This window comes from Oratosquilla oratoria, chromosome 9, assembly GCF_046742065.1.
Source record: "Oratosquilla oratoria isolate Oo_2021 chromosome 9, ASM4674206v1, whole genome shotgun sequence".
Classification (NCBI taxonomy): Eukaryota; Metazoa; Arthropoda; class Malacostraca; order Stomatopoda; family Squillidae; genus Oratosquilla; species Oratosquilla oratoria.
Window position 1 is genome coordinate 78,870,807 of NC_134785.1, and position 17,874 is coordinate 78,888,680.

At 40.6% G+C, this 17,874-nt stretch overlaps 1 protein-coding gene across 1 annotated transcript in view; it reads left to right on the top strand.

Moving 5' to 3' along the window:
- The first annotated feature begins 575 nt into the window (after window positions 1-575).
- LOC143028636 (UPF0046 protein T07D4.2) overlaps window positions 576-17,874 on the top strand; it is a 44,369-nt gene continuing 27,070 nt past the window's right edge. Inside the window, exons 1-4 of the mRNA XM_076191048.1 lie at window positions 576-1,372; window positions 6,374-6,501; window positions 12,917-13,061; window positions 13,760-13,873. Coding sequence (XP_076047163.1) covers window positions 1,363-1,372; window positions 6,374-6,501; window positions 12,917-13,061; window positions 13,760-13,873 — 397 coding nt within the window. The 5' untranslated portion in view covers window positions 576-1,362. The remainder of the gene's footprint in view (window positions 1,373-6,373; window positions 6,502-12,916; window positions 13,062-13,759; window positions 13,874-17,874) is intronic.

Sequence of the window (17,874 nt, forward strand, 5' to 3'; positions counted from 1 at the left end):
GACCTACAAGCCCAAAACCTTCTCTCTCTCCCAACATCGGATTGAAGACCTCCAGCTCCAGACTTCAGGCTCGCCACATTCTCACCTGACTCAACCAATAAAGAGAAAGACACTGTTTTTATTTCATTCCTTGGTTGCCCTCCATCAGTAACGTGCACACACATTGCAAGGGGCAGGTAATTTGGGCTGGAAATTGGGCACTTCACTCTTTTGTATTATTCGTATTTGGCAACTATCCGGTAGGGTGCAACACCATTTTCCACATAGTAATTTCAGAATGGTGAGAAAATGGAAAAAGCCTGTGAGAAATAATTTTTCATTCATTTTTATATATTTTTGTGAAGGGCACTTTTGAGGCACAGGGCAAAGGGGTAGGTGCTCGGGCAGCCCCAGCACCCCCCCTCCCTCCCTCTGCACGGGCCTGCTCTCCACACCAGAACACACGTGTTTTTCTAAATTTGCCACAGTTAAAGTGTCGGCTCCTACATGCTATTGATTTTTGTGTTAGATTGAATTGGAAATGGGTTTAACAGAAAGTATAATTATGACAAATACCACACATAAAAAACGCACCAAGATATTTTGGCCAGTAGTGAAATATAACGCAGTCGAATGCAAAAAGCGAAATAACGAACAGGTTGTTAGAAGGTAAATGATAAACCAGTGAAAATTACATAACAATGCGACGTATGATCCAGGCGACGTACCATGACTGCCGAGAACTCCGAAAATAAAAACGCACAGAAAACGTATTGACCGCATAAAAATAAGTAATAAATTGCATACGCAGGGTTACCCCGTTGGAAAGGGTGGGGGGACTCGTTAGCTGTGTAAGGTATTTCCTTCAGCTTAATATACATGCATAGATATTTAGTTATACATTATTGACAAAGGAATAAGTATAGTAGGCATGAATAACAGTGGCATATTTAACGAGGATACGTTAGTATCCTACTAGGGGCTTCTCGTCGAGATGGAAATACTCAGCGGCAGCCACAACAAATGAAAAAGATTAAGTTAATTCTAATATCCCAGCAAGTTATGCAATTATTCAAATACAACACTATTACAAGAATGAGTAGCAGTTGTTCTGTTTATATCTTTATTGTTTACAATAACTAATCGATTTTTTCTTGTTCTTTAATACGCGGCTTCAAGATGCACTGATTTTTGCAGGAACTATCACGATCTAAATGAATGGATCTGATGAAAATGCTTACACTAGTACAATGATATAACGACAGCATCAGTTCATTCACAGATGTCATCCTACTAACTCGTGACGTCATTGCTGCAAGCTTGCAGCGTCCAGGACTGGTTAGAGGTTCCGGGCCGCCTGACAGCACACAATTCAAACTTAAAATGAGTGGAAGTAAGCATTAGATTTTTTCATTGTTATATTTCGACACTTGAGTTGCGGAATTATTGTATAGGACCTGGTTTGCTCCAGCATATAGACATTGCTTAGAAATTTAGGAGTTGAAGTGATGCAAAGACTGACATTAAGACCAACTATTTACTATTACATTGACTATTTGTCATAAATGATTCTAAACTTCCTCATAAATGTGTGGGCTTTTTCACTGTATGCATGTAAAGTGTTTTGGGTTCTTATTCGTCACTTGACTATATCCAACTGATTCAATTACATAACCTAATCTAAATAATAGATTATGATTATCCCTGCCCCTGGCTTTATCTAGTTACTTATATTTTGAAATGAAAGGTCCTGGTGGAAATAAACCAGAGACATATATATGTATCATAGAAGATTATGGGTGTTAGACAGTAGGCCTAATTTGGTTGTATATTTAGTGATACTAGAGGTTGGTGTTAATGACTTAGCATGAGATGTTGGATTTACACATCCATCAAATACCTCATATTTTACCTTCTGATATGATTGAGTAAAAATCTCTAAAGCACATGCTCAACAGATAAACTAGGGTGTTCGGTATAATGTAAATTGATAATCAAATTGGAAAATATGAGTAGTGAGAGTGATGCTGTGCCTGTGGTCACTTGCAGTCAGATTATTATAATTATTACTTATTACCATTTCACTCCCATCCACCACCCTTTCCTCCCTGTCATCCATGAGGAGCTCAGATGAAAGGGAGGAAAGGATGGTGGATGGGAGTAGGGGATAAAGCCCTTGGTATATAGATAGATTATTAGTGATTGTGTAAGTATGCCTAGTAACTAGTTATCCCCAATAGTGAGAAAATTACTCTTTCCATGTGTGATTCATCATGGTAATAAATTTTGGTGTGTGAAACATGTTTCTAGCCAAAGCATAGCCAAATATGATTCTAGATGTGAGGAACAGTTTAAAAGAATTTGGGCTATATGCTGTAATGAAAATGGTATCCAACACTGTATCAGATGACTACATGCTCAGAGGAAGCACAGCCATTATATGATTATTCACAATGGTGTATCAATTTGAATACTGCATTTTCATTAGTGCAAATACTGTAGTAGCAAGTCCAGTATAAGGCTGTGTACAGTAGCCAGTTTCATTTATTTTATTTTTGTTTTTTAAGAGCTAATATTTTTTCTAAGAAAATTATTTTCACTAACAAATTATCAGAAGTGACCAATATCATGACTCTTATCAAGTTTCTAAGTTCATTAAATTGATAACTTAACCACTGTTTATTCTTGAGACAGTAGTCAGTTTTACCTTTTTTCCTTGTTTGCCCCTAAGAGATTTATTTATTACAAGGAAATTATTATTAATAAGAATTGTTGAAAATTATAACAACATTATTAATTAATTTGTTTATTTATTTTTCAACAAAAATGGTAAAACTTTGGCATTTAACAGCTTGGGTATTTTTCTTCATGTTTATGCTTATACAAGACTTTCCTCCATTTCTCTAAATAAAGTTAGGATGAAAATAGGTGCTACTCTACAGAAGAGAATGGTATACAGCATAATCTAGAGTATATGCCAGTCAGGGCCATATCTAGGTTTGTGGGGGCCCTAGGCAAGATGCTGTTTGGGGGGCCCTAGATAGATAGGTATGTAGGGACTTCATTTATCCCTGAGGGGTTTGTCAAACATTGATGAAGTGATTCCTAGCCCTTTAGATGGTCTACTAAGATGCAAGAAACTATTACATTTTACATTTATTTATTTTACATCTATTTCAAAGTGCAAAGATAATATAAAAAAACACTTAAAATAATGCTTAATCAACATCACAGTCACACACAAGAAAAACAACTAATAATTCACATTATTCACAGTAACATTGTATTGTCCTCAAAATGTGTGCTTCCTGGATTTTTTACTTGCAAAGTCATCAATGATGTCCTCATATGACACCTGCTTGCCCACCTCTTGGTTGATGCCGATTGTTGCAAAACCAGTGAGTCGATCCTGTCCTGTGGAAGACCTTAGATAGGTCTTGATGAGCTTCGAGAAGCTCCTCTCTGCTGAGGCCACAGTCACAGGGAGAGTGCAGGTGATTCTCAGGGCAACTCACAGATTGGGATACAGTTCCTCCAAATGTTTTTTGTGAATAAAGGTGAAGAGCTCCAGCAGTCATGTCATCTGAGGGTAAGCTTGGCAAGTTTTTGCCTTCCACAGCCAGTTCCTTTCCATCAATGTCACTTACATTTCCAGTGCTTAATGTCATGGGGAGGTTGTCATGCTGGTTACTCAATGCCTGATTGTCCAGTTTTTGGAAATTGAGCAGCACTCCAAATCTGTCTCTCACTTCACCCAGTGTTTCAAACCTATCAGTTATGGATTGAATGGCTGTGTCAATAACAACAATAAAGAATGTGGTGCCTAGCCTCTTCATGGCATCTGCAATGGGCTCATCTGGGGCTTCATAAGAAAAGTATTTTTTTTTTTTATTCTTAATCTTTTCTCTGAGTACAGCCTCTACATTCATTTCCTCACACATTTCTTTAGCAGAGGCCTGAGCTGAAGTGAAGCCAGTTCTTCTGTAGTTAGTCAAAGATGTTTTTGCTTTAGTGAGAAGGTCAACTGCCACATCAAGCTGCATTTTAGGAGACTGCAGGAGCTTGCTGTAGAATGTCATACCATACGACTGTGCAAATGAGAAATTCATATGACCCCACCACTTCTGCCAAACTTTGGGCTTCAACCTTGATTAGAGGATCCATTACTTCCCTGGTCTTCAGCAAAACTTTCCTTATATTAGAGGCCTGGTACCACACAGGCTCTATGCTGTTAATACAGCTCTCCCACTTTGTGTCACTCCAAGTCTTGAGTGCAACAGTGACATGATCCCGTAGGATTGCCCATCTTTGTGGTGATGCTGAAAAAAGCCTGTACAGTTTCTGTACATTGCTGAAATAGCTGGTGGCATCTTTTGAGCTGTTGCTGCATTAGATGCCATCAAGTTTAGGGAATGTGCCCCACATGGAACATAAAGTGCATGAGGGTTATTCTCAATAAGTCTGGCTTGAACTCCTTTGTTCCTCCCTCTCATGTTGGCACCATTATCATATGATTGCCCTCTGCAATGATGAAAGGGAATATTCACCTTCATCAGTTTCTTCAAAATCAATGATGACAAACCAAGACCTGTTGTTTCAGAAGCTACAAGAAATCTCATAAAATGTTCTTTGATTTCTGGTGTTTTGTCCATTTTGACAGTCCTTATGATGACTGATATCTGTTCTTGGTGGCTTACATGGGGAGTACAGTCCAAAATGACTGAATAATATTTGGACTTGTTAATATCAATCACTGCTGTGTCCAATATTTTCCCACTGATTGAGGTAATAAGTTCATTTTGGATGATATTTCCAAGATAGCTGGAATGACTGAACTGGCCACTCTCAACAAGCTCAATGTGCTGCTTCATGACAGGATCAAATTTAGCAAGCAGCTCTACCTCTTTTAAAAAATTCCCATTATTTTGCTGGTGTAACGTGTTTGATAAACCTCTAAATGCAAGATTTCTCCCAGCTAGAGATTGGATGATGGAGATTAAGCGAGTCAGGACATCTCACCAGCGCCTCTTTTCAGCCTCCAGTAGTGTCCTTTCTGCCTGGTCTATTGTCTTTCCTGTTTGCAAATGGAGCTGTAAATCTTTCCAAGTCACCATGTATGATGTGTGTTCTGGACTGCTTTCATGACTTTTCAAAAGTGCACCTAAGTTTTTCCAGTCTGTCAGTCCTTCTGTCACTGATTTGTGTTTGTTTGTTGAAAATAATTTACAACAAAAGCAGTAGAGGGCATTTTTTGTTTTTGAGTAGATAAGCCAAGTCCGCTTTATCTTTTCCCCATTAACCAATGTTCTGTGAAAATAATGATGATGAAAACTTCTGTCGTCTTCTTTTTTGGGGAATGTGAAATCAGAACTAATCTGAAATGACCCTCTGCCTACTGCATCAGTCCTGAATGAATCGGACAGAATTGGTGCTCAGTCAGCTGGATCTACTGGCTTAGAAAAACAGGCAGCTGAATATGTAAATGTGCAGATGATACTTCATGAGGTATGTGATGGTCCTAGAGCTTCCTTGATAAAAGGAGGTTCTGAAGAAAGCCTCTTGGTCAGGAAGTTCATAAGATCCCTCTGGCTCAATGTCTGGAGCTCCAAAATATTTTAGAATTGCTCCTGCAAAGACAAACTTTATTAGGCTATCAAGCAAAAATAGATCATGAGTGCATATTCCTATTTGACCATTACAGTGATGTTGCAGACTGCAGTTATACAGAAAATTGCAATTGATTTGTTTTTATGTTAAACTTTTTTTTTTATTTTTTTATACAGGTTTTCTTTAAAGCTTGAATCAGTCACAAAGTTGTCACTTTTAAAAGTTTTCTGCATTAGTAAATACATTACACTATTTAAAGTAATAAAACTAAGCTAAATGATCCATTACCACAATAGTCTAAAATAATCAACACCATTCCAAATATTCAGAAACCATATAGAAAGCAAATGTTTAAAATATTTCTTTAAATTATAAAATAAATGATTTACCTTTAACATTTGACCATTTTTCTTTGTCAGTTTTCTTTTTCTTTCATTTTTCTGTGCTGCTGGGATTTGCTCTGTTTAATCCTCTTTTTAACAAGAATCATGGGTCTAACTTGGCTGTATGATTCACTGTGTTCGACTTGTGTAGTTTCAGCTAACCCAATTCAACTGAACCACAATTTTCAAATAGAAATTTCAACTTTTTATCAGGGCCCCTGGTAGACTGGGAATTAAATTTCTTCCAAGCTACTCCGGGGGCCCCTGGTTGTCTGGGGGCCCAAGGCAATTGCCTAGCCTGCCTACAGCTAGAAATGGCCCTGACGGTAGTTCAAGAATTTTTCTCATTTAATTTGGAATTGCAACTTGAATTGCAGTTTTCAAATTTATTAATTTTAATTCAGCAGGTATGGTGATCCCTCTCCATCCCATGACCAGTGATCCTACCTTAGCATGGGAGGAGTTACGACAAAAGCAGAGAGTCATTAAACTCAATGTTAAGTCACCCACAGAACCTGTCAAACCTGACATGGCAAGTATTATTACAATTTTCATTGTATCCATGTTTTATGTGAGTGTAAACCATTTTATTCATTCAGTGATTGTTTTGTGCTAGATGGTGCTTATTTTACCTTTACTAATAACTTTTCAGTAATCTATTTTATTGTAAATATGAAAGGTAACAAACTAGTGACAGAAGTAGCTTGGAGGTAATGGTGAAACTAATGTGATCTTTAGTAAAGTTCAACCTTTTGCTGGTAATAGTGACATGAAGAACCAGACCTAGTCTCTCATACTTCATCTCACTTATTGACTTTTTTACTTGGTTTGTTGTTGGGAATGGATGCTAAGAGGAGACTATATGAAGGAGTGATTGTGCCAACAGCACTGTATGGGGCAGAAACATGGAACATAAGAGAGGAAGAGAGAAGGAGTTTGAATGTGTTTGAGATGAGGTGTCTGAGAAGTATGATGGGGGTTACTAGGCTGGATAGAGTGAGAAATGAGGAGGTGAGGAGGAGAACAGGGGTGGAAAGGGAGTTGGGAGAGACAGTTGATGAAAGAGTATTAGGATGGTTTGGACACATGGAAAGAATGAGTGAAGAAAGACTAGTAAAAGAGGTATGGAAGGCAGATGTGGAGGGAGTGAACATGAAGGGACATCCTAGGATGAGATGGATGGATGGGGTGAAGGGGGCTTTGGGGAAGAGGGGAATGTCTGTTGAGGAAGGACAGGAGAGGACAGAAGACATGGGTGAATGGAGAATGGTTGTATATGGATGATGTGATGCATGAGGTGGAAGGGGCAGGTGGATGGGGGGTGAGGTAGTATGTGTGAGCAAATTTTGACGCAGCCCGAAGGGATTTCTCCCCGTCTTCTCTATGCATGGGGAGATGGAGAAGGGGGATTGCTGATTTAATGAAGCGGCTTTGCTGTGGATGTGCTGTGTCTTGCGGCACTGCTTCTGACCCAGGGCAGTGGACAAGGTGCAGGGATGACCCATCATCCAGGAGGTGCTAAGATGAGAGGGAGGGTGGAGAGGTGTGGAGTGTATTCAGGGATGGAATGGGTGGGAATGATTTTATGCCTTTTCCTTTTTGGCTACCTTCCTTGTAAGGGGGAAAAAGCCTTGGTATATGTATGTATGTTATTGTGTCTACTGTATGAAGACTAATCTGGCATGCTCTTTTTCTATCAACACATAATGCATATTTAACATATTGCTTACTCTTTTAATGCCCTTCTAAGGCCTTTCTAGCACAGTAATGTGTGAGACTTTTTTATAGTTTTTTAATAATCTGTAGGTCCAATGACAGGTATGTGTTTGTGGTTGTCCTGTAACACAGAAATTAGGTGGAATTATTTCCCTGTTACTTGTCTTCAAAACCTGTCAATAATCAATTCAGTCCAGAGATGCAGCCCCAAGGGACTGACACTTGGCCTCTGCATTGGGCCAAAGATATCTATCAAAGCTGCAGTGGTGACAATGAAACCTTAGAAATTTTACTCAATTGTACATACATGTACCAAAGGCTTTTTTCCCTCTTACACAGGAGGTAGCCAAAAGATAAAGGCATTGAAACTACTCCCACTCATTCCATCCCCTATATACTCCACTCCCCTCTACCCTCCCACTTATCTTGGCACCTCCTGGATGATGGGTCATCCCTGCATCTTGCCCACTGCCCTGGGTCAGAAGCAGTGTTGTAAGACACAGCACATGCACAGCAAGGCTGTTTCATTAATTCAGCAGCTCCCCCTCTCTGTCCACTCATGCAGAAAAGGAGAAGATAGGGAGAAATCCCTTCGGGCTGTGTCAATTTATTTGTCATACATACTACCTCACCCCCCATCCCCCACCCAGTCCCCCTCTTGCATTACAGCATCATCCATACATAACTATTCAACCATTCTCCATTTACTCCTATCTTGTGTCCTTTCCTGTCCTTCCTCAACAGACATTCCTCTCTTTTGTGATGCCCCTTTTACCCCATCCATCCATCTCATCCTAGGTCACCCCCTCATGTTCATTCCTTCCACCTCTGCCTTCCACACCTCTTACTAATCTTTCTTCACTCATTCTTTCCACATGTCCAAACCATCCCAATACTCTTTCATCAGTCGTATCTCCCAACTCCCTTTCCACTCCTGTTCTCCTCCTCTTCTCATTTCTCACTGTGTCTAGCCTAGTAACCCCTATCATACTTCTCAGGCATTTCATCTCGAACACATGTAAACTCCTTCTCTCTTCCTCTCTTACAATTTTTATGCATGGCAAACATGTGTTAGGGCCAAAAGTAGTTGGCAAAGCAATGGTGAATACATATAGCAAATTAAAGTCTAATGTCACCTTATTTTCCATGCAAAAAAAAATTTATTTTTATTTTAAGCCATTGGTACTCTTCATTCAAAGATGAGGAAATTAACAGAAATACATAAATATACCAAGGTTTCTTCCCCCTTACAAGGGGGGTAGCCAAAAAGAAAAAGGCATAAAATCATTCCCACCCATTCCATCCCTGAATACACTCCACACCCCTCCACCCTCCCTCTTATCTTAGCACCTCCTGAATGACGGGTCATCCCTGCACCTTGTCCACTGCCCTGGGTCAGAAGCAGTGTCGCAAGACACAGCACATCCACAGCAAGGCCGCTTCATTAAATCGGCGACCCCCCCTCTCCATTCCCCCATTGCATAAAATGAGAGGACGGGGAGAAATCCCTTCGGGCTGCGTCAAATTTTGCTCACACATACTATCTCACCCCCCATCCACCCACCCATTCCACCTCATGCTATCACAACATCATCCATATACAACTATCCATTCACCCGTCTTCTGTCCTCTCCCGTTCTTCCTCAACAGACATTCCCCTCTTCCCCAAAGCCCCCTTCACCCCATCCATCCACCTCATCCTAGGATGCCCCCTCATGTTCACTCCCTCCACATCTGCCTTCCATACCTCTTTTACTAGTCTTTCTTCACTCATTCTTTCCATGTGTGCAAACCATCCTAATACTCTTTCATTAACCCTATCTCCCAACTCCCTTTCTACCCCCATTCTCCTCCTCACCTCCTCATTTCTCACTCTATCTAGCCTAGTAACCCCCATCATACTTCTCAGACACCTCATCTCAAACACATTCAAACTCCTCTCTTCCTCTTATGTTCCATGTTTCTGCCTTCATATAGTCTCCTCTTAGCATCCATTCCCAAATGTCTATTCCTTATTACACTTTTTAATCCACCAAGGCATTTACTCGCTTCTCTCAATCTACATTCTACCTCCACTTTCACTCCACCTTTCCCTGCCACATTTGCACCCAAATATCTAAAACTATCCACTTCCTCCAGTCGCTCGCCCTTAATGCTCACTTCCAGTCTACTGCCACTTTCACCCCTTGTACATCTCATCACCTTACTTTTACCCACATTTATCTTTAACTTTCTTCTATCACATACTCTCCCAAACTCTGCCACCAACTTCCTCAATCCCTCCTCCGATCCTGCCACAAGCGCAGTGTTGTCCGCAAACAACTGGCTCACCTCCCACTTTTCTCCATTTTCTTTAACCATCTCCAATCCCTTGCCCACTACCCTTGCATTTACCTCTCGCACCACCCCATCCATGTATAAGTTGAACAGCCAGGGCGACATAACACATCCTTGACGAAGTCCCACCTTTACCACGAACCACTCACTCTCCATTTCCAATCCTGACACAAGCTCTACTACTCTCATAAAAACTCTTGACAGCTCCTAGAAGCTTTCCTCCTATCCCATATATCTTCCTAACCTCCCATAGTGCCTTTCTGTCTACCCTATCATAAGCCTTTTCCAGATCCATAAAAGCCCAAAAAAACATCCTTCCCCTTTCCTATAGCTTTCTCACATATCTGTCTTACCACAAAGATCTGATCTACACAACCTCTACCCATCCTAAATCCACACTGTTCCTCACCAATTACTCCTTCTGTTCCTCTCCTAATCCTCTCAACCAAGATCCTCCCATAAGCCTTCCCAACTACATTCAACAAGCTAATCCCTCTGAAACTACTACATTCACACTTGTTCCCCTTTTACCTTGTAAAGAGGAACTATACAGGCACTCCTCCAGTCCTCCGGCACTCTACCCTCTCTCCAACAAATATTAAATAACCTCACCAACCAGTCCACCATCACTGTACCTCCCTTTTTCAGACATTCTGCATGGCATCCATCCAGACCAGGTGCCTTACCTGCTTTCATCATCTTAACAACTGCCTTCACCTCATCCTTCCTTATTTCTCCTCCATTCTCCTCATTCATCACTCTCATTTTCTTCGCACTTCCCACTGCAGCAATCTTTCCTTCCCTATCCTCCTTCACATTAAGCAACTCCCTAAAATATTCTGCCCATCTTCCCCTTACTGCCTTCTCTTCCATTATCATCTCTCCATCTGCACCTTTTACCTTTTCTTCTCTACTTGATTCGCCTCCTCTTCCTCTCTTAATTTCTTTCCAAAACATCTTTTTATTACTTTAAAATTTTTTCTGTCAAACTCTTACCCCATTTCACATCTGCTCTCCTCTTTCCAACCTTTACCTTTTGCTTTACTTCTCTTTTCTTTTCTTTGTACCTCTCATATGACTCCCTCGTCCTATTTTGTAACCAACCTGTGAAAGCTCGCTTCTTCTCTTCTACAACCTTTTTTGTTTCCTCATCCCACCATTCACTACCCTTTCTTCTATTTCCCCCTGTCCTTCTTGTTCCACACACCATCCTTGCACACTTTATGACTCCCTCCTTGAACCATCCCCATTCCTCCTCCACACCCAGCTCTCCTCTCTACCCTTTACTCCCTCCCACTCCTCCTTCAGCTTCTTTCCGTACTCCTTCTCCTTTTCCTTCTCATTCAAAGAGTTCACTCTAAGAACCTCCCTACCTTCTGTCCCTTTCCTCTTCCTCCATCTATCCTCCACTTTCAGTTTACCTTCCACAAAAAAATGATCTGATATTCCCCCACCCTCTCCCCTTAGCACATGTACATCCTTAACTCCTCCTATCATAATCCTATTTACCACTACATAATCCATTAGCATTCTATCTACCACCCTTCCCTCCACCACCCTCTCCCATGTGTACTTATGCTTGACTTTCTTCCGAAACACTGTATTTGCTATCATCAACTCTCTTTCTTGACACATTTCCACCATCAACTCTCCACTACGATTCTTTCCTGGAACTCCACATTTCCCAACCACTCCATCGATTGGACCATTTCCCACCCTAGCATTAAGGTCTCCCATTACTATCACATTGACATTTCTTCCCAAATCCTCTATGCACTCATTTAGATCTATCCAAAAGGCCTCCCTTTCTTCTACACTCTTCTCACTGCTAGGTCCATATGCACTTACAAAGACCCACATCTCCTTCCCCAGTTTCACCTTCATCCACATTATCCTTGAGGAAACCTCCTTCCACTCCACTACCCGTTTACCTATCTCTTCACTTACTAGAATGGCCACACCTTCCCTCCCTCGCCCTCTCTTCACTTCTGATAACCTCCCACTTACACTCACCCTTCCCTTTCAACTTTTAGTTTCACTCAAAGCCAACACATCCATCTTTCTTCTCACAAACATACTACCTATCTCTTCCCTTTTACTCTCATCTGTACCACATCCACGCACATTAAAAGACCCAAACCTTAGGGTGCTGGTCTGAGGCTTTCCAGCCCCTCTTATGCCTTCTTTTCTTTTTTTAGGAATTTCCCCTGTGGGGCTACAAGGAGAAGGATGCCTAGTCCCAATCCCTGTCCCTTTCTTCTCGCCTCTTATGATCCAAGTGGGAATACTTGGTGGCAGTATTCTTTTCCCCTATCACAGAAAAGTAATACTCAGAGAAATGGTACAGGAAGCAACAAGGGGTTGGAGGACAGCATAACGGAGGGACAGTCATAGTATAAAAGTGTCATCATTTCTCTATGAACAGAGTTTTCCTCTATCATAGACAAAATGATGTGTGGCTCTGGTCTGTAGGGGCGCCCCATATAGACCCTAAAGTATCAACCGCATGCTACTTTGCCACAATAACAAGCAGCCAATACCCCAGATGGACATAACAAGCAGCCAATATGGTCTTTGTATTTTTTCATATGCATTATGCAGGACTGATTTTCATTATATGCAAGAATATTAAGGGTATGATTTATTTTAAGGCATGTCTCTTAAAGTATGTAGTAGGTCTGATCTCTTTAATTTCCTCTTCAAACATTTGTCACATTTATTTCTTAACATAGAGACTGTTAGGAAACAAACTCCTCATAACCATGTTAGTTGAAGGATGGGAACACATTTTGTTTCTTTTTACTTACACAATAGTATATTGAGTTGTGTTGTGTATGGATGAATGTGTGTTTGTATTGATTTGTCTGTTGGTGATATGTTTTTGGTCTTCACAGTTGCGGTTTGTGTGCATGAGTGACACCCACAGCCTCACTTCACATCTACAAATGGAAATACCTGATGGGGATGTCTTCATTCATGCAGGCGACTTTACGAGATGCGGGAACACAGCTGAAGTTGAGGAGTTTAATAGTTGGATAGGTACTCTGAAGTAGGGATAGCTATGTTTATTCATTATTTTTTAATCCCCTTCCTTTTCTGTATGCTTTTGATTATATCATCCCCTGACTTGGTGTGGTAGGAATGTCTAGGCATGCACAGAATAGTGGGTTTGATCCCCCCTCACCTTGAAATTGTATTGATGACTACAGGATTTATCTATCTCTTCAATTTCCTTTGCTTTATTAATACTTTTGTTTTGAACTTATTTATTTATTTATTATTACTTTTTTTTTTTTTTTTTTTTTTTTTTACAACACTTTGATCGTATGGTCCTTACATCTTCATAAGTTGCACACATGAGCCATTGGATTAACTATAGACAGCTAGTACCTTCTTTCAGTAGTTGAAAGTTTGAACGAGTTATATCATATCCCTTTTAACTAACTAAACTTATGATTAACCCAATGATGACCATGTAAACCTGGTGTGTAGATTGCTGAAGGTTAGAAGCACTATATATATTTTATCCATTTCTTGATTTATTTATATATTTATTATTATTTTTTTAAGCAACTCAAATGAGATTAGAGAAGGTATCAAGCTAGATAGCAAGAATGTTTAAGTAATCTGTTTGAATGCTGATGCTAAGGTTAAGGATTTGATGTTTAATTAAGAGTAGATATTGTGTTGCATAACTTTGATAGCATTACTATAATTGATCAATTATTTAATTTCAGGGTCATTACCACACAAGCATAAAATAATCATAGCAGGAAATCATGAACTCAGTTTTGACTCACGTTTTACTTGCAAAACTGTATCTCCTCATCAGCACAAAGCAGCTCACACAGGTAAGTAATGATTTGTTTATATGGTATATAGGATAGAGGGGTATTCATATAGAACCACAGCCTGACTGCTGTATTATAAGAAAAAAAAAAAACAAGACATGGATGTAATCACATTCATAAGACCTGAAACATATAGGTCTACAGGGTCTAACAGATAAATCCGTACAAAATTTGAAGAGGTTTTAAGCACTTAAAAAGTAACATATGGCAATTCTGATTGTTTCCAGATACTTCCATTTGTCTAATAATTTAGCCAGTTGTATACTAGCACCGGTGCAATAAACACTAAGCAATGGAACAAGCCAAACGTTCAGCCATATGCGAACTTCGTCGCGCGGGTCACACTCCTAGCGCCATAATAAGGATGCTAAAATACTCCAGACAAACTGTTTATGATGTTTGTAAACGTTTTGATGAGACCGGCGAAGACCAACGAGCGGCTCACAAGCCCAGAAGGGGCAGAATTCTAACACCTCGCTTTTTAGCTGGTCTCAAGAGAAGTGTCAATGCAAATCCAGCCTTACCATTATCGACATTGGCAAAGAAGAGAGGTGTCAGCACAATGACAATTCACAGAGCATTAAAGAAATTGGGATTAACCTCATTCTCACAAGGAAAAAGACATCTTTTGACACGAAAAATGAAAGAAATCCGCTTGACCAGGTGCCAAAAGCTGTTGAACTGGATGAAGTCGAATGGCTCAGTCATCAAGTTTTTTTCCGACGAGAAGATTTTCACGGTTGATGCGACTTTCAATAAGCGGAATGATCGCTGGATAGCCTCCTCATCCTCAGAGGTTCAACACAAGACAACGACGAAGAAACCAGCAAGTGTCATGGTGCTCTGTGTGGTGTCAACTGAGGGGGACGTCTTCACTCACTTCTTCAACAACAAGGAGAAAGTCAATGCCGTTGTCTATTGCAAAGTTCTAGAAGAGAAAATAATACCCTGGATGAAAGATAAGGCTAGTGGCAACCAGTTTGTCTTCCAACAAGACTCGGCTCCAGCCCACACAGCGAAGAGGACCACCAACCTTCTCGAAGGGTCAAATGTGCAGTTCTGGAACAAAGAGTTGTGGCCCTCAAATTCGCCAGACCTAAACCCTTTAGATTATTATTTTTGGGCGCGAATTGAGGCCAAGGCATGTGACAAGCCACACAGAAGTATAACAACCCTGAAGACAGACATCAAGAAGGCTGTGGGTTCATTATCAAAGTCTGAGATCATCAACGCTGTATCCAAGTTTCGTAAACGCGTTGAAAGCGTCATAACAGCTGAAGGTGGTTACATTGAATGAAATCATTGTTCTTATTGCCTTTTCTAAATATACTGAAAATTTCATAACTCTCTGTTTATTATAACCCGAGATATTAATCTTAAAACATGTGATAAGAAGTTGTACGGATTTATCTGTTAGACCCTGTAGTAACAAAAAAGCTCTGGCATATCTTCAACCTTTCCTGATTGCACAATAACATCCCAAAAATCTAGAAAAGTGCATATATAATTCATATCTTGAAATGAAACCCAGCACCCTACAGACGTATCTCTCTTCTCTATACATGGATTCAAAGAACGCCTTTCCCCCAGCACAGTACTCAAAATTCACCTAACAAGTACTGAAAGACTTCAGTAAGAAAATGCCACCTGACAGACCAGTAAGAATGGATATAAATAAGTCTTTTGACACAGTCCCAAGATCCATCATGTCAAAAATCAGTTAATCAGTCCATTGCCCCTGTTCTCACATGCAGAAGACCTGCGGCCTCAGGCAGGTCCACAAGTCATTCGGAGAAGATGTAGTGTGTTGTTGTCTAGGGATTGTTAGTATGGGGCATTGTAATATGGGGTGGTCTGTGTCCTCTTTGTTGTAGTTGCATCTGAGGCAGTTTGAATTTGTGGCCAGGCGTATTCTCTGTTGATACTGTTTTAATGTTGGATGGTGTCCTGAATACAGGTGTGCTAGTGTCATTCTTATCAGGAATGGGAGGGTTTTCTCTGTGGGGCTTTATATAGGGGTTGTTGATGGTGTATTGAGGTTAGTCATCTGTCTTGAAGGGTTTGTTTAGTGAAGTGAGTGTATATTTGTTTTTGTGGGAATGTTTTGTATGTTATAGATTGTAGGTTGATATAGATGTTTGAGTAGTCTATCTATACCAAGGGCTTTTTCCCCCTTACCAGGGAGGTAGCCAAGTCAAAAGGTATATACCCACTCCCACCCATTGCACTCCCCTCCACCACCCTTTCCCCCTCTCATCTCTCCTCATGGATGATGGGTCATCCCTGTATCCTGCCCACTGCCTTGGGTCAGAAGCAGTGCATCAAGACACAGTACATCCAGAGCATAGCTGCTTCACTTAATTAGTGACCCCCTCTCTGTCCCCTCATGTAGAAAAAAAGAAGTTTGAATAGTGCTTGAATATATATATGATGATGATATGGTTTAACGTCACAAACTCCCACCTATCGGAAGGCTAGGATGGCGCTCCTCACAGAGGGCTTTGTAGTGTGGAATTTAATGAACCATGCCCTTGGTTCAACTTCTCCAGTGGCAGGATTCGAACTGCCATCCCCTCGACTTTCGCCACAAGTAACGTCGCCCTGTCATGAGAACTGAAATACATATAAATGAAAAATAAAAAGGTTGACCAACTTCTTAGCTGGCAGAAAAATGCAGAGTATCTGTGGTAGGGCCTAGGGACTGTTACCAGCTGCTGTGGGGCTATGAATATTCCACATAGTGAAAGTTAACCTCTTCACTCCAGGGCACATCACACGTCTGGCAGCATTAGCTGCCCGACATGCGATGTTGCGTCATAATAATCGCATTATAAAAAATAAAGTCAGTGCTTAATCGTTCGTTCTCTTTCACCCGTGAATTTTTATAACCATAGAAAATATGATGAAGCCAGTTTAGAGAGAATGGAGGTTACGTAGGTACGACTACAATTAATATAATCAAGACGCCGACGTCGGCATCATCGCATACCCACTTGCTCCTCATGACGCCTACGTAAGCATCACCATATGGAAGTGGTTAAGGCCTATGTGTGAATGATATTTAGACACAGCCTAAAGGGATTTCTCCGTCTTCTCTTTTTCTGCATGAGGGGACATAGAGGGGCTCACCAATTAAGTGAAGTGGCCTTGCTGTGGATATACTGTCTTGCTACATTGCTTATGACCCAGGGCAGTAGGCTGGATATATGGATGACCTGTCATCCATAAGAAGCTAAGATGAGAGGGAGGAAAGGATGGTGGTTGGGAGTGGAATGGGTGGGAGTAGGTACATGTCTTTGACTTGGCTACCTTCCTTATAAGGGGCAAAAAGCTTTTGGTGTATATAGATAGAAACTGAAGGCAACAATTACTATCATTATGATGGGAATTATGTGTGTACTTTTCCAGATACTTTACTTTTACTTTTTTTAGGAATGTCCCCTTTTGGGGCTACAGGTAGCAGGACTCCTAATCCCATCCCCCATCCCTTTTTTTTTTTTTTTTTTTTTTGTCTCCATTTATGACAAGTGGAAAGACTTGGTGGTAGCATTCTCTCCCCCCCACCACAGGGTAGGCAAAAAAAGGAAATGAATATTCAGAGAAATGGTACAGGACAGTAACAAGGGGTTGGGGGACAGCATAACGGAGGGATAGTCATAGTATAAAATTGTCATCATTTCTCTATGAACAGAGTTTTCCTCTATCACAGACAAAATGATGTGTGACTCTGGTCTGTAGAGGCACCCCATATAAACCATAAAGTATCAACTGCATGCTACTTTGCCACAATAACATGCAGCCAATACTCCAGACGGGGAAAATGAGAGTGATGAATGAGGAAAATGAAAAAGAAATAGGGAAGGATGAAGTGAAAGCAGCTGTTAAGATGATGAGAGCAGGCAAGGCACCTGGGTTGGATGGATGCCATGCAGAATGTCTGAAGAAAGGAGGTATAGTTATGGTGGACTGGCTGGTGAGGTTATTTAATGTTTGTTTAAGAT